Consider the following 18,684-nt stretch of genomic DNA (forward strand, 5'->3'; position numbering starts at 1 on the left):
AGGACATTAAAGGAGGGGACAAAAATGGCCAGGTTTCAAACAAGGTAGCTCCGCATAATATTTGAATATAATTTGTTTAGTACTAAGTCTACTATCAAATATCAGGTGACGACACTTTATATGAGTGCATGGGGGTCAAATTTTATGAAAAAAAAAACACACGAAAAGTCTTGGTCACAATAAACTAAACCATTCTGAGAATAGTGAACATTCAACGTCAATTTTTGTTTGTTTTTATTGTTGTTGCGTGAAGGTATGCTCTTGGGGATTTTTTTCAGGGCTTTATTATTTGTTTGTTTGGTTGGGGGGGGGGGGGGGGGGTTTTATGGGTTTTTTGTTTTGTTTTGTTTTTGTTTGTGTTTTTTGTTTTTGTTTTTTATTTGGGGGGGGGGGGGGGTTTGGTTTGTTTGATTGATTTTTTTTCCTGTTCTTTTCCTGATTTGTTATGCCCTGTTTTTTTTTTAAGTGTTTTGTTTTTTTTGGGGGTTTTTTTTTTAGTTTGTTTATTTTTGGTTTTTGCTTTTCTTATGTTTGTTTTTAATATATTGTTTTTCATGAGAGGGAGGGGGGGGGGAGGGTGGTTATGGGTGCATACTGCATACGAACCAATTCAAATCTTATATCCAAATACACCCTATATAAGAGGATAATTTTGCGGCATAACCGTTTCGCACAACTTCGCCAGTAAGCCATACGAATCAAAATTTCCGTTCCATTTCACGCAGCCTGCAAAACACCTTTTATACTTACGACCTTACAATTTACCTTAGGCTGTAAACTGAATGCATTCAATCTCCCTACCTGTTCGTGAGTAATTACTGGGTCATAGAGGCTATTTTTAAAAAAGTAGTCCTTCAGAGCCATTAGGCCCAAGGAGCCGGAGTTTATCCCGGTTTCTATAGGGTGAAACGGACAATCGCAATTGCTTACTATCCTTAGGATAGGACACTACTAGTCTATCGCAAAGTATTTTCCGCCAGATCTAACAGACCCAACTACCCAATCACTGCTGGGTGGACAGGGGAGGGGGTCAGAAAAAAATATCAACTGCACCCGGGATCGACTCGGTCCCTTTGCGTGTGAAGCGAGTGCTCTACCAACTGAGCTATCGGGACCCCATACATTTCTGTAATATATTTACAAAGAAACACATGAAACATACCAGCAAACAAAACTAGGTGTAACCTAAAACGTTTATATTACTTTTAAAACATTCATTTAGTGATGAAGGATCAAGTTGCAGGGTTGTACATGAAGATCAGCTCACTGACAGTTTTGAAATTAAGACTGGTGTCAAGCAGTGATGCTTGCTCTCACCATTCCTTTTCATCCTTGTCATTGATTGGCTAATGAAGGAAACATCCAAAGGGCGAAGAAGTGGGATACAGTGGACCCCCTGGACACAGTTGGATGATCTGGATTTTGCAGATGATCTGGCACATCTGTCCCACAGCCAGGATCAGATGCAAGCAAAAACAGCCTCTCGGAATCAATGGTTTAACAATTCACCCTACAAAGTCAAAGGTCTTAAAGATAGGTACGCGTCAAAGGGAGCAGATCAAAGTAAAAGACCAAGAACTTGAAGATATAGATAGTTTCTGCTATCTCGGGAATATAATTGACAAGGATGGAGGCACGGAACCAGAGGTGAAAGCACGAATAGGAAAGGCACGGGCTGCATTCACATCTTTGAACAGAGTTTGGAGGACTAAAGATATCTCCCTTCGACTACAGCTAAGACTTTTCAACTCAAACGTGACATATGTACTACTGTATGGATGAAACTTGGAATGCATCGCAGGCATGTATAAGGAGGATACAGATTTGCGCAAATGCATGCCTAAGCTACTCGGAATATAATGGATGAATAGAATTAATAATGAAGAAGTATGGAAAAGAACACAGCAGAAACCAGTGGGAGAGGAAATAGGAAGAAGACGATGGATGTGGATTGGACACACCCATAGAAAGAATGGAACCCTCAGGGCAGAAGATCAAGGGGAAGGCCACGGGGAACATGGAAAAGAATTAAAGAAGCCGATATAGATAGAAGTGATAAGACATGGAACGAGATAATAAAAAAAAGTTAGCTCGGGATTGAGAAGGGTGGAAACTGTTTGTCTGTGGCCTATACCCTGACCCAGGGTAAAAAAGGCAATGATGATGATCATCAACATCAACCAAAATTGTTCTAAAAACAATAAAAAAGAAACTCTGTGAGCTGTTTCACTTTGTTAAGGAAATTGAAAGAAATTTTAATTCCGAGATAAAACGTTCGCGCTCGATTTCTATGCAGTTCGGCAACAAAAACGAGTGAGTAGCACTCATTTCATTATAATAAAACAAGAGACCGACTGAGAGGCAAGGTCAAATGGAGGGCAAGACGGAGCGGGATGGAAATTGAATGCACTCAGTTTACAGCCTCACTGCCAGTGGCCAGGTACTATACACACTGGAGGCAATTGAGATAATGTGCTCACCCAAGGCGCTTTAGTTAACCGAGTGCTTTAAACCCTGGGTCAAAGTATTGCGATCAAGATACTCCACAAGTTATTTATCATATTTCATGTCGATTGACTGTGTAACAAGAAGGAAACAAAGACTCTTTTTTTTTTAAATTAGCTTTAATATATATAGTTCAATGTCCGTCACACCACTAGACCACAAAGCCGCACAAAAGCGACTCGGATCTCTCGACTGCCTGGTCTGTATATTATTCGACGTATGCTGATATCCCTAGACAACAGAAGCTAACGATCAAAGAGTCAAGACGTGCTTAGACTACTGTATACAATATTATATCACGGGTTTCCTCTGGGAGAACAACCATTGTAAGGTTTGCTTAATAAACACTCAAAGTTACAAGTGGGAAAAATCTACAACAAGATCACTAAATTTAAATAACAAATTAATGTTGTCGACTATAACTAAACATGTTTACAGTGGGGTCTCGATAGTTCAGTTGGTAGAACACTCTCTTTACACGCAAAACGGGAATATGATTAATTAGTTATCACATTGTTTTCTGACCCCCCATTCCCTATCCACCCAACAACGACAGGGTGACTGGATTTATTTATTTGATCTTGCGCATTATACTTTGCCATAGATTAGCGCCATATTCAAAGGGCAGCAAGCACAGTGCTATGCTATTGTTCGTTTGACGCTATACGCTATATAAACCGGGATATACTCAGGCTCCATGGGCCGTATGGCTTATGGCTCTGACGGATTACCTGTTTATAATTGAAGAAGAAATGTGCTAGGAAGGGAGGACATGGTGAGGGGAACGAGGGAGAGGCTACCAGAAACCTGCAACTACTGTAAAACGCAATAAAGTCAAAGATGATTTTTTAAAAACATATGTTAAATTCTATGTCGACAAAGTTAATTAAATATGTAAGGGGCGGTTTGGGTCTTTTCTAAAATTTTAATAACCTATATTTGGCGGGTTTAATCATTCTGTATCGTCATTATGGGTTTTAAAAAACATTTTTGGTGAAAAATAGACATTATCTGTTTTGATACCCATTCTACGACCTGATTTGGGGTCTGGCATTAAAAAAAATTTTTTAAAAACAATCTTGGGGCAAATTTCCACAAAAACTAAAGAAGGAATAACCTTCATATTCTTCTCTCTTATCAACACTAGTATTTTGTGTCACCATACGAGATTTAACAGCTTTAGCGTAAAGGATTTTTATTAGAAGAGTACAAAGTTGCGAATCAAAATGTTATGACAAAATCAATGTTAAAAATTTATAATTTGGATTATAATTCAAAGTAAACAACCCTTATAAAAAAAAATCTCCTTATGGTGACATAATAAATTATCTCTGTGATAGCGGTGGAACTTTTCAGACAATTTCATTGAATAGATTCTGAGAAATTTTTGACCCTAGAAAAATGACATTTTGAGAAAATAGCAAAATAGCTTTCTGTTTTTTACACTTTTCTTACTACCGCTACCCTTTTCCACTGCGTCTATTTTGAGATGTTGGACTTCAAAAATATTATTTCTAAGACAATAAAACATCGTTTTCCGCCAAAATCTCAAAATCAATTTTTTGAAGGATTTTCCTAATAATTAGACCCAAACCGTCCCTTAAGATCCATTTTCTCTGTCATATTTCTATTACAGTATCGATTATCAATATGGATAGCTCTAACAAAAGGTTTAGGAGCGGGTACAACTGACACGAGTCATATTGTTATAACTCACGTCAACCTACTTTTTAAAATATTAATATCATACGCAAATCGGGAAATAGAACAATTACGGCGCAATTTAATGAAATATAGATAGTTTGCGCTTGGCTAAGAAACTCATAACATTGCCATCCGGAAGTATAACGGACTAACACACAAAACTGTGTGTATCCATGAACGTTCATAGTCAGGTTAATACCGTTCAGTGAGCATTACTCATAAACGCGGATGGCAAAAAACAATAGCAAAGGCCTGAGTGACGTCATCTTCGAACTATCTATAGATAACAGATAGAAGCTCGGTCATAGAGTTTATCGTAGTTTACTAGATATAAAAAACAAGAATGGAAGAGTGGGTTGGAATTGGGGGATGGGGGGGGGGGGGGGGGGGGGGGGGGGGTAAGAAGAAGTAGAGCAAAAGCGAGCGGAAAAGGTCGTGAAAACAAAAAGAGCAATCAAGAATAATTTTCTTATTCCAGAAAACAAACAAACAAAAAAACGCGATCCCTAGGTTCTCTGGGCGTATCTGGCCGTCTCGACCAGCAATAAATAAACCCATAATTTCCGTTGGGTTATCAGACGTGTAAAAGTGTCACGTGACGCGTAACTCAATCAGTAACATGAGACACAACGAGTCAATCTGGTATTATATCAGAATGAATGAGATAAAGATAATTGAGTTTAATGGTAAATGACCAGAATTGGTTATAGTTTGTTTATTTATTGTTTGTGTGTGTGTGTGTGTGTGTGTGTGTGTGTGTGTGTGTTTTAAATTTAAGAAACAAAACTCCCTCTCCTCAATGTTGCATTTTATCGTATCTAAAATGTAACAAGGTATGCTTAAAATTCAATTTTAGGCACTATATTCATAATAACGTCTTGAGACGATTTCTCACATAATATAATATAAAATCACGACTATGAGGTTTATAGTATGACTTTCACCTTCGGATCGGAAGGTTTGAGCGGCGGATAGTTGAGTCCTTGGAAAAAGCTCTTTACTCACATTCTCTCCCCGTATTTAGGTAAGTAAAATGAGTACTTGGGTCGTTAACAGCGTTGTGTGCCCGAAATTTTTTTTTTTTTTTTTTTTTTGTAATATCGCCTGACATGCATTATGTTTCTTCCAATATTTGACGTGTTGCTGTTGGTTAGCGCTTAGGGTATGTTTACATGTTGTGCTATAAAACTGCTTTAAAAAAAAATATCTTATACGATAAAATTGGACGCATTGCGACATTGTTTGATTAGGCGCTCAAACCACAGAATAGAAAACAACCTAATTTTTCAAGACATGACTGTATGTGGATGAGTGTGTTTAGGACCCAACATATTCAATTTTTGCGGAGGGGCGGGGGAGTTTCTTAAACAACATGTTATCTACAAATACAGAACTTTTTCGTCTTAATAACGATCGGTTTATGGTTTCATCCGGCTACAACTTGGAATCCAGCGATAGCCATATTTCATGACAATATTTCTTATATTATCAAGACAGTTTTTCGAGATCAAGATATACCTACCAAACATAATTTGATAAATTTGGTCCATTTGATGTAATGCACCTTTTCACCTCACCAAAAGAAAGGTGGTGATATCGACAACTTTACTAGCAGGCTGATCATTGTGTGCTGTAATTTCTATCGGAGACACAGTACTATGCGCCTCCGTTCGTATTCAGTGCCATTAGGCACTTGATTGTTGAGTTTGAAAAAAAAAAAAAAACAACATAATAATAAATAAATGTAAGCACTGAGAGTCTAGATATATCTGACATGGCGCTTTTTTCAAAAAATGATTCCAAATTTTGCAAACTAAAAACAGCAAAATTTGCAAAAAATTTGCAAAAATGTGCGATTAATATTCCTAAAAACCCATAACTAATTCATGAAAGAGCAAGGTATTTATTTGTTTGTTTTGTTTGTTTTTTAGGGTTTCACGGCGCTTTTAACAAATATGTAAGGTCATGTCAGCGCCAATAAAAAGGAAGAAAATGAGATAGTAAAAAAGAAACTACTCTTGATTAACTATCTTTCAAGTTCTACACGAGCTATCACATTAAAAGAAAAAAAATGTCTTTTTTCATTTTTTAATTAATTTAAAAAAACTATTATTATTGTTTTGGGTTTGTTTTCTTTGCAAAATCTCGAACATTTGCAAAAATTTGTAAAAAAAAATTGCTGATATTGCAGCCTTAATGCAAATCAGTGAATATATTGCGATTTATTGCGGCCGCAAGCGACACAATAAACTGCCAAGCCATATATATTAGATATGTTATGTGTAGTGATGGAAGCATAAAAATTAATTATAATAGTTTATAATATTAGTTAATAATTAAGTTGAGAAGTGAGTTGCCACTTTGGCGTATTTAAAGTCAAAGTATAAATATTGGAAATAAGTTCTGGAAATTGATTGATTTGATCGCCTACGTATGTGATGGAATGATTATATATCATATATGATTTGTAGCGCTTCATTTTCTCAGCCAAGGGGTTCGAGATCAAGATTCGGTTTAAGACCGAGACTCAGCTTGTAAGTACTATAATATAATATAAGAAATGAAATAGAATAACTCACGATATGGACGAAGGGTACAAAATATCCAAATAGACTGAATCCATTGCCCAGGGCCCAGATGACGTATCCTTTATTTTTCCAAATCCGAACATTCAAGAACTTCTTTGTAAAAGACATGCAGTCATGACACCGTGTCTGTATCACCTCCATCGACATGGTAGACAACGCTGCCTGTGACATGCCAGTATTCTCCCTTAAAAATACCGGTTTCCACGTCCAAGCGTTGACCACAAGCAATAGACACAACCCCGACAGCACGATAAGTGTGTACCGAAGCCCAATAGACGACAGCAGCTCGGGTAGTCCCAGGGCAAGCGCCATCGTAAACACGGAAGACCCAAACGTGACCAACCCATTGACTAAACCCATGTGTCTCTTGAAGTAGTGTCCGAGGATGACGAGAGAGGGGGCGTAGGCGAATGCAAATCCTAATCCGAGAATGATGCCGTAGGTGAGATAGAGAAGCATGAGCTCTTCCACGAAGGCGGAAGAGATCATGCCGATGAAAGCCAAGACGCCTCCAATCATGCCAGTGGTTCGGATGCCCACCTGGTCACTGATGATGCTGGAGATCATACACATGAGGAATGTGACACCAGTAGCCACAGAGCCAACCCATGCTAGATTTAAGGGAGAAATAAGGAGGGAGAGGGGCGAGGACAAAAACTGATTTTAAAGAACGGGAAGATGGCTGCATTTTACTGGATGGTATTGTTTTCTAACGATCACCAGAGCGATTGACAAAGGGTTTGGCCAATCAAAAAAGGAGATTACAATTGGATAACATTTTAAACAGTATTTGTTGGAAATACGATTGGTGGGTATGGGGCGGCCAAACTTCCTCGTCAACGGCTCTGGTGATATCGATTGGGTCTTTTCATTATTACTCTTCAGGAAATAGATTGATTGAATGTGAGTCTACAAAACGGCGAAATAATATCACCGGGATGGTGGTGATGGACATAACTAATAAAGCGGTTAATAATGATGATGATGAGTCATTGCATGAGGATGTTTAACAAATAGAAAAAGATGACAAGTACATACCTACAGCCTCCTCCTCTTACTGCACTCGCTTCAAACGCAAATTTTTCTGACCCCCATTGTCCACCCAGCAGTGATTGGGTATCTGGTTCTGTTAGATATGGCAGAAAGTATTTTTGCCATAGGCTAGCATCCTACCTAAAATATATAATGCCCGTTTCACGTCATAGAGACCGGGATAAACTCCGACTTCTTGGGTATCATGACTATGGATGACTACTTTTGATCTCCATTTAATGATTTTCTTCTTGAAAAAGAAGGTAAAGCACACGACAGATGATGAAACCATTACCACATTCATCAAATCGATCACTTCGTCCCATCTGTACTGCTGTCACTACGACCGCTGCTATTATTACTACGACTACTGCTACTACTACTACTACTACTGCTACTACTACTACTACTACTACTACTACTACTACTACTACTACTACTAATATTACACAACTACTACTACTACTACTACTACTACTACTACTACTACTACTACTACTACTACTATTGCTACCTCTTCTTCTTCATATTCTACAACCACACACACACACACACACACAGACACACACACACACACACACATACAAACACACATACATTATCACCGCAAGATAAATCAATACTGCACAATAAAAATGAATTCTCACCTGTTTTAAAAGAGATGTTGTCATCCCCCTTGGCGTAGTGATCTCTCATGGCCACGTAAAGAATCCCAAATGTGTTGATAATACCGAACACTGTCCCGTTGGTGCACATGGAGGTGAAGCATACAACCCAACCCCATCCGCCATCCGGCTGTAAAGGGGCCCCTGTGTTGAGGTCAAACTGGGACATGGCCCCACGGGCCCTTCCGCTGTCTCTGGGCGTTCCTCCATTGGCTTGTAAAGGAACACGGAGAGTATTCTTAGAATCCTCCTTGTCGACAGATGCGCTCATGGCGGAACCTCTTTGGGATGAGTTCAAGAAATTTAAAGGATTTGTCCGCGAATAATTTTTAAGATAAACTGAAATAGTATTTTAACAATAGTATCATAAATTGACTGATTCCTTAACTTTAGAAACTAAAACCAAAATCAGCTCTTATTTTCTTTTGTTGAAGAATGTAATTAATTTCAATTTCAAAATAATAAAAACTATAATAATAATAATGCCCGTCTTAGAGTGTTCTTCATGATCGTTGGAGAGGCTTTTCTTGTAGCAATTGTTTTCGCTGTGTGGCGGTGATGAGTGTGATTGTTGTGGTTAAATTACGACTTGAACCAATAGAAAATGAACGAGTAGCGTTAAAACCCAAGTCGGCACATTCTGTCTTGTAAATTTGTTATTGTCTTCACGCTGATCCAGTCTGCTGGCGTTGTTAATCCGATTTCTTGGTCTGCCTTGACCTGCAATGACAGTAGATAACACACAATCGATTGACACACATGCGTCAGACTGAAGGCAGCAATAAGAAAATAATCTACAATCAAATTCTCCATGATTTAGAGTTAATGAGTCTGTGGCCGTTCCACGAAAGAGAAAAAGGAAGACGCTCAGATTTTATTTTCGGAGCAAATAATATAATAATAGTCTAGTTGCTCTTTTATTGACGTGCCATGTGTTGATAATATGCGACTATGATAAAACAGAAATAATGATATAGAAGTAATGAAGTTGACGTCAATCTGTCCTTTGAGACCGCCACTAGTTGGGTGGTTAGTTCTCCCTAAATTCTATAAATCTAACTATAAACGTTTGAGTTTAAATATGAATAATGTGATAGTAAGATTGATTTAGCTGGTGAATATTTCACTTAAAACGCATATCATCAATAAACGATCACAATGTATAACAGTTCCCTCGTAAAATCTAATAGAATTAAAATGTAATTAAAAATTATAATTCGTTTTTAGCACTTAAAAAAGAAAAGAAGAAGAAATAATGAAGAAAGAAAATAAATGGAATGAGACGAAAAGCGCCTCCATCTGACGAAGCCAGTGGACATGACTTTGACATTAAAATCAATACATGACACTTTTCACTGTTGCCAAATACAACTTTTCCCCACAATGTTTGCGGATAAATAAAGACAAGTAGGAACAGGCGGTCATCTATTATAAATTATTAAACTACTGTAGTGTATTTTCGGTTGTGCCGGTAATGCTGTGCTCGGTGACAAAATTTAACATTGGCTCCACGGAACAATATTGATCTCCAACCATATTTTTTAAAAAGAATAGATTAGAAAGATTATCATTACTTGATAGTATCAAGATAGATTTAAAACTATGTCACCTTTTTGTTTGTTTGTTGTTGTTGTTGTTGCGGATGAGATTATTATTATTACTCAATAGTATTACGACAGATTTAAAATTACGTCATCAATTTTGTTGTCGATCTGCTAGAATTGCGTAGAATAAATTTAATCGTAATGAAAGTCATACGTTAAAAAGGACGGAGTATTACGACCTAGCAGATTTCTTTCGTATTAATGCGCGTAAACAGATCATAGAACTAGCTTGAAATAAAAATTTAAAAAAAAAGGTTTGCAATTTACTCGTATACCAATCTGTAAAAAAACAGTTTATAATTTTTAGATTTGCCAGTAATTATGTGCTCGTGCTCGATGATAAACAAATTTACATTGGCTGTTCGGAACAAAGTTGATCCCCAACCCAGTTTTTTGTTGTTTTTTTTTTTTGTGTGTTTTTAAAAAATATATAACAGATGGTCTGCGGTTTAACTCAAATACTTGCCAATCTGGCTGTCACAAAAATGGCAAAATATGGCATAATTAATGCCATGCTACCCTTTGGATAGGACTGTTTGTTTTGTTTTGTATTTTGCTGTTTTTGTTTTTTGTTTATGTGTTATTTTATTTTTATTTGTTTGTTGTTTTTTTTTTTGTTTTTTTTTTTTGGTTTTTTTTTGGGGGGGGGGGGGGTGTAGGGGGGTGGGTTTTTTTTCTTTTCTTTCTTGCCGAAGTACTTTTCATCTTGGAACCAAATTACCCAACAACCCAGGTGGTTAGAGGGATCAGAAATACCCCCGACGCAATGTATATATTCGGACCAGGTCTGACTAGTCTGCGTGTGGGTGATCTAACGATTGTGATGCCGCAACCCCTTAACCCGACTCCTAGGACCAAAGTGAATCAGAAAACTTTTAGTTGAACAACCTTTCAAACTATGAATATTTTAGGGATACGCATCTTCATTTAATGAGGGCCCCGATAGCTCAGTTGTTAGAGCACTCGCTTCAAACGCAAATTTTTCTGACCCCCATTGTCCACCCAGCAGTGATTGGGTAGCTGGTTCTGTTAGATATGGCAGAAAGTATTTTTGCCATAGGCTAGCATCCTACCTAAAATATATAATGCCCGTTTCACGTCATAGAGACCGGGATAAACTCCGACTTCTTTGGGTATCATGACTATGGATGACTACTTTTGATCTACATTTAATGATTTTCTTCTTGAAAAAGAAGGTAAAGCACACGACAGATGATGAAACAGCCCAAACCATTACCACATTCATCAAATCGATCACTTCGTCCCATCTGTAAGAATAATAAGTTGTATGATTCCAGCCCCCCCCCCCCCCCCCCCCCCCCCCAATCTCTTCCACCGTTCCTTCTCTATCGTTCCTTTTAAAAAAAAACAACATATATTATTAAAATTTTGGTGAGAAAATTCGTTCTACCGATAGATTAAAATGTCAAATACTCCCAAACCTAGGACTTCACAGTGAAGTCCCGTGTTACGGAAGTTTTGACAAGATTACGGTCATTTTAATCGATCGATATTTGAAGGACGATGTTTCCGGCCAAAAATTTGTAAAATGTGTTATTTTGTTGTTGTTGTTGTGGTTGTTTTTGTTTTGTTTTCTTTTTTTAATGTTTATTTTATTTATATATATATATATATATATATATATATATATATATATATATATATATATATATATATATATATATATTGTTATTTATTTGGGGAGGGGGGGGGGGTGTCAGAGCACGACAGTTCTAGTCTTGGGGCTGCTATCGATTGAAACCCCGCTACCGGTGACAATCACAACGTACATTGTGCATTTCAACAGGTAATCGATGGCTTTAACGATATCATTGGAACAAAGACATAATATAACATGAAGAACAACTATGCTATTTCTAACTACCTCATCATCATCATTATTATTATTATTATTATTATTATTATTATTATTATTATTATTAGTAGTAGTAGTAGTAGTAGTAGTAGTAGTAGTAGTAGTAGTAGTAGTAGTAGTAGTAGTAGTAGTAGTAATAGTAGTAGTAGTATCATCATCACCATCATCATCATTATGAAAGGTGCGGGTACGGTTATAAAATATATATAATATTTTTGAAATACACTCTTTGCAAAATCAATTAAAGTAATTTTAAATTTCAGACAGTGAACTCGCATCGTGGTCATAATTATCTGATCTATTATAATATATCGATTACATGCGTTTGGATAAAATACTCACTTGTTCTGTATCCAGATGAATCTTACCTACACACAAAACTAGTATGTGCAGCCGTACTGTAACATGTATCGTGTGAAGAACTTTACTGATAACTAATCACCCACCTGGCGCTCTAAAACCAATAATAAAGCTATGTGATGTAATCCTCAATCGTTCTATTGATGGTATGAGCTTCGTTAAATTACTCAAACATTCACCAGCCGGATACAACGTTCCAATACACAAAACGTTTATAGTCCGATTGTTACAATTTAGTTAGAACTACTTATAAAAATGTCTGGGTTAAAACAATAACAAAGAGTTGAGTAACGTCAATATCGCTCCTTCTATATCCGAAAGGGAAGCCGCTGCTGTTATTAGCAATTGATAGTAATGTTTTCGTCTCGTTTATAATTGAGAGTCGACAATGTCGCTCCGCTGTTTGCCATATTTCTGAGGTTTGAGAGGGTGTTGATGAAACACTTGAATTTGTCTCAGGACTTAGGTATTGATTAAAACATGTAGGCTATGGCAGATAAGCTTGTGATGGCTAGCAGATTGTCTGGACCTAGTCTATTCTTTAAATTAAAAAAAATAGGATTGGGGGCAAGTGTTCTACAATGTTAAATACATGCCAAGGGGCACAGAATTACTGACAAATCTAAAAATTATAAAACTATATTTTACAGATTGATATACGAGTAAATTGCAAACCTTTCGTGAATTAAGGGTAATTTTATCACCAGTGGACTCAAACGATTATTTATAAAATCTGTAGTGCTCGGCCATCTAATGGTCTTGATGAAATGGCATAGACGTGTTGCCAGATTGATTTACGCGCACCTGCAGATTTTATTACCGGATCGATTTTGATCGTTGGCGGCTAACAAGATTCATCTCCATCGATGTTAATTTCCAAAATAGTATAATAATTAAAACTGATAAATGCTTGTTCGTAATAGCCTCTATTTCCCCGTAAATATTGCGAGTTTTCCACTAGTCTATTGAAGAAAAAAAAGTAATACAAAATTATAAATAAAAGTTGGCCCTGTCAGCAGTTTTTTAAAATAAATATCATTGACCGCGATAAATGTGACTCGCCATCTCAAAACAGTATTATGTTGAGATGTTTTAGATGCTCAATACTGAATTTATAGACAAAAATATGAGACTTAGGTTAAGTGTATTATTAGAGAGGACAGTAGGGTATAATAATGTGATAAAATAAGAAAAACTAAAATCTCACAATGTCTTGTCATATTAAAACACTTGAAAGTACTGCTAGAGACAGGGGGGGGGGGGGGAGGGGGGGCGGATTTAATGGGTTGAGGAGAGATTGAAATGAAAGGACTACTACATTCAGTTAGTCGCCTCTTCTTCTCAGCCCAAGGGTTGGATGGAGGGGATGTATTTTAATGTCAGAATGGGAGCGATCTATAGATAGTATGCGCTTGGCTAAGAAGCTCATAACATTGCCATCCGGAAGTATAAGGGGCCAACACACAAAACTATGTGTACCCATGAACGTTTATAATCAGGTTAATACAGTTCAGTGAGCATTACTCATAAACGCGGATGGCAAAAATCAATAACAAAGACCTGTGTGACGTCATCTTCGAACTATCTATATTACCTTTCCATGTGCTTGAGGTCATTGGTCATAATGCGAAGTGTGCTCAAAGTGACCCACTTAGTGAAAAGTGTTCACAGCTTTGAAATGTCTAACATCACGATTGGTCATTTCATTCAGCTTGACACATGAGTATGTTTACAACTTGCATAAACAAAGCAGAGCGTTTACATTTGTTAAGAAACATCCAATCGTTGGACAGCAACAAATCATGTGATTGATGACTTGGTTGGACGAAAACATGAATATAGATCGCTCCCATTGACGCCTTGTTGGTTTTGTAGCTGACGAAGTCATAGTTGAGGAAGACCAAGAAACAGTTGAAGCAGATGTAGAAGAACTGATTGATTTGGCAGTAGAATCGAGAGGAGGGAAAGAAAACATCATTTGGAAGAAGGGGGAAAAAAAAGCCGGTGCAAATTTGGAGGCTTCTGAAAAAATAGGGATGGAACCATGGATGCAACCAGAGAATTTTGAAACTTGCTGTTTAGATATTTCTCTCTGGCTTTATAAGAGACCTTTAAAATATTAGAAAATCTCAGGTATAAAATAAGAGTTGACAACATTGTTATTGGTGGGCACCTTGAAGAAATGGCGACTAGATTGTAGTTTGGATAGAGTGCTGCTTATCACAAGCCTTTATCATTATTCTTCACTAAAAACACTTCTTCCTCATTTTGGTATCTCAATAGATTAAGATGACTCCCCATTTGTGATCCACAGTTTCAAACCTTTATGTCAAGGTGACTTAGATGCTGAGAAAATTGTAATTATATTTGAAATCATGAGACTTGGTCTAGTCTATATATCTTATTGAAGAGAATAAATTTACTTTCATCAACTGCCAAAAGCCAAAATTGCATATTTCTAATCATTTCAACCACGAATTCACTGTATGCATCCATTTTTTTGTGACTTATTTTTAGTTTGAGGCGGTGAGTCATAACTGTCTAAAAGTCTTAAATCTGAGAATACTGCAAGACTCTTGCAGAGAGGGGCAAGTACCTGTCACCTTATCCCTAAGTTCTCTACAAGTGGACAATTTCAAATTTAAGAACACTTGAAAGCACTGCTAGTCAAGAGAGCTCGATGAGTTTAGAAAGTCATTATTTTCTTACCGTATTGTCCTGACGAAAACTAAATTAAGAAATCAGTAGGTGAATAAAACTACAAATTATTTCAGGATACAACAAGTGATGAAAACAATTTTGAAAATTGATTCAAATTAACACAGAAATTTCCAATGGAATGAAAAAAGGGTTGATGCGATAAACAGATAACAATCTACACCTCTTATACCAAGGGCTAATCTACACTTGAAAACAGTTAAACTGTAACTTTATCTTAACATAACTTATCTTGATTCTTGTTGTATCAAGTAGTCCTTTAAAAGGCACTTATTTGTCTGAATATGACATAATCATATTCTATGATATTAGATCAATTGCTCTTGAAATTTGACCGTTCAATCTATAAATGATTACGTAAGATACAGACAAGTATCTGTTTAACCATAGAAACTGATTCATAAAGTGTGATGGAATGTAAAAATTTTCATTTCTAGAGCCATACAGCCTGTAGAGTAAAGGCTCACCCATTTTCAGTAGCACGAAACAGACATAAACAATTACTTGCAATATCTTAGTTAAACTTAATCTTTATATTTGTATCTCATCCTTCACTGTACTAACTGAACCAAATGCACCCAAACAATATATAACATGAGATTCATCATTGCAACTAAATGCCAAAAAGGCTCTTTTCTCTTAACCAAATAGATCAATGAAGAGTATGATCCTCTCTCGTCTGCCTTTTAACCTTGAAAGTAATGTGGTGTCGTCCACTAACTCGGATATTGGATTGACTACAAATTCATTGACAAATTAGATTCAGATCAACATCAGCAAAATGCCAAACATCATTCATTGTAATAAATTATCTGTTATTGTCTCGACTACATAACCTATTTGACCTAGTCTTGAAGTTCCTTGTTGATAATAACTTTCACAAGCCACTATTGAGGTCATAAACACATCTTTCGCAGGACATCCCATTTAAATAGTTTTTTGTTTTGTTTTTAATTTTAAAATGTTTTTAAAATAGTTTTCGGTGGTTTTATAATTTTTTCAGGGCTTTAAAAAAAAATTGAGCTAAAGGCAGTTGAAATGGTGCTAATGATTTTGTTACCTTTTCGGATTAAGAGAGCGGGTCTTAATGTTTGACGTGTAATAAAAGGGGCAAAGAAGTTCAAGGAAAAAGTGGAAAATGATCAAAATCTTCACACAACTTTATAAGACTAAAATCAAGATATAGCCCAACCAGTAATGGCAGCTGCATGTCAGATGTATGATAATCTGTTGGGTTTTTTATTCTTTCTTCGGTCGCTATATTTACAAATTGCATTTAAAAAATGGAGATTGGTCTAATGCTAACATGGACAAGCATTTTGCTAACAAAACAAGTGTTCCTTTGAACTGTGTAAGAGTCAACTGATGATAGATTTTCAGGACAAAAGTTGCCTGGTCCAGGTCCTCTTTGATGATAATCACAGTTTTACCTGTAGAATGCGTGTAGGAATTGTCAAATAATGTGTTTGATGGGAGCAATAGGAAAGTGAACAGAGATAGCACATCTTGCCAGAGTGCATAAAGTATTGTCTTATGAAAACAGTGAACAGTGGTGTCCTAGTGATAGATGGTTTTTGTCAAATTATGTTAGTTGATATAACTATATAAATGTGCATAAACATAGCACTTTTCCACAGATAAGTCAGTCTCAATACACTTCATGATTATTCATTTATAGTCTCAGTTGGCTGTAAGGAACACATTTCTATATTTCAGTAAGTATAGGTTGCCTCTCAGATGCCTTTTATATCATCACCCTTACAACTTTCTTGCTGCCTGTAGTTCTGAGGGGCTACTCACAATTGAGCTGGGTCAGATAATTAGTGCATGTATAGTGTAAAATACAATGGTGCGCCCATTGTTTGTACCCATTGTCACCCTCTAATAAGTCGGTACTACCGCAAACTCAGGGATCCAAATAATTTTGGGGTTTTGGGAGGGGGGAAACTTTTTTTTTTAAAGTCTCTCCCCTCCCAAACCCCCTAGTACTTACTTTTTTTTTTTTAAAGTTCCCCCCCCCCCCTCCCAAACCCCCAAAATTATTTGGGTCCCCGAGTTTGCGGTAGTACCAATAAGTCACTTCTATCAAAATTACTTGACTGTTACAAGACAGAACACTGGCCACAAACGCCTGAGTAACTTTCTAGATTTAAAAAAAAATGGCATTTCAATTGTGGTGGAGGTGGTTTTCTTGCTAAATATATAATTACGGTTATCATAAAGAGAAACAAGAAATGAACAACAAAAATTATTTTTAATTAGAAAACTGGGAAATGCTGGCTCCATAGTTCTGCTTTTAGACATCAGTATGAGAAAGAAATGATGCAAAACAAGGCGAAATCAGAACTTTACCACATAACTATAAACTTTTATAATATAAAATAAGAGTTTTAACGCCTAATAAGATATTTTAAAAAATAAATAAGCCTATAGCCTACACTTAAATAAGATTCACAGTAAATCAGCGTTAACAGAAAGGGTTTACGCAACATATTATTACTGAACCATGAAAAATAAAAGTTACATTTAAATTTGATTGTTCACGATCTATAGAGGTTGCTGCTTCATCGTGGTAATGTTGTAGTGCCTACAAAAACAAAAACATTCGGAGGATAAACATTAACCAGCAGACCACGCAGGACAAAATTCACACCAATCTTCTTAACCTCTTTTGGTGTGTATATAATTTCAGTAAATAAACATAAGTCACTTAAGTGAGTCACGTGATATCTTGTTGATTGTTGTCTGAAGGAAGTTTTCACATGAGATTCGCCAGCCCCCCCCCCCCCCCCCCCCCCCCCCCCCCCTCGTGCCTCGTCAACTTTTCGAGGGTTTTTCTTTTTTTTATTAGACGTCTAGCTGTTGGGCTTTCTATGGCAATGATCAATCAATTACAATTTTGACGAAATTGAAAAATGAGAAGCCAAAACTAACCATGCACGTTGAGAAAATTATCTCCGAGTAAGCTCACCATGCCCTCACCATAACGGTTCATTGAACAGATGACTGTTAGTCTATGACTATGGTAAGATTATGACATAAGTTATAAGTATTGACTATATTCACTGTATGACCTGACCTACCTGCTTTTCCATTCAGAATCTATTTGTCACATTTCAATGCTTACTCCCCATGCATCATTAATTCTACGAACAACGTCTGTGCTCACTTGTTAGCCGTGTTTGTATCCATATATTATAAAAAACCCTACTGCGAGTCCTTATCAAAACATTATCCTCATCTTGTAGATTTTCGAGCCAGCGTAGGTAACTCTGGGTTCTTTCTTGTTTCGAGTTGAACTTTGACCTATTTTATCAGCTGGCCAGGTGATTACCAGCTTGGATTTTATTTTAGTGAAAAATAAAAAATGCCAAAATTAAACGTTTTCTTAGGTATTGTGTCAGGCTTTGGTGAATCAGTATAATGGCACTACCTTAAAATCTCCTTTTAAAAAATATATATTTTTATACGGCAGATGCAGAAGGAGAAGTGAATAGGTACAAGCCTCGGTGATTTACTAATTTTTACTGGTAAAACGGGGTGCCGATAGCTCAGTTGGTAGAGCACTTGTTTCACACGCAATGGGACCAAGATCGACCCTTTGTGAAGTTGAGATTCTTTTTATCCACCCC

The 18,684-nt window shown here is 36.7% G+C and overlaps 1 protein-coding gene across 2 annotated transcripts in view; it reads right to left on the reverse strand.

Annotated features, from left to right (window-relative positions):
* LOC144968453 (monocarboxylate transporter 10-like) overlaps window positions 1-18,320 on the reverse strand; it is a 41,590-nt gene extending 23,270 nt beyond the window's left edge. The window contains exons 1-3 of one of the 2 annotated variants that reach the window (XM_078906839.1): window positions 18,136-18,320; window positions 8,477-9,214; window positions 6,789-7,408 (exon numbers count right to left, since the gene is read on the reverse strand). In XM_078906839.1, coding sequence (XP_078762965.1) covers window positions 6,789-7,408; window positions 8,477-8,765 — 909 coding nt within the window. In that variant the 5' untranslated portion in view covers window positions 8,766-9,214; window positions 18,136-18,320. Of the gene's footprint in view, window positions 1-6,788; window positions 7,409-8,476; window positions 9,215-15,043; window positions 15,196-18,135 lie in introns of those variants that run through there. The other variant, XM_078906840.1, reaches the window with a different exon arrangement.
* Window positions 18,321-18,684: the final 364 nt, after the last annotated feature.

The sequence above is a fragment of the Berghia stephanieae genome, chromosome 3, assembly GCF_034508935.2.
Source record: "Berghia stephanieae isolate SIO BIC M18660-M18661 chromosome 3, UCSD_Bste_1.3, whole genome shotgun sequence".
NCBI lineage: Eukaryota > Metazoa > Mollusca > Gastropoda > Nudibranchia > Aeolidiidae > Berghia > Berghia stephanieae.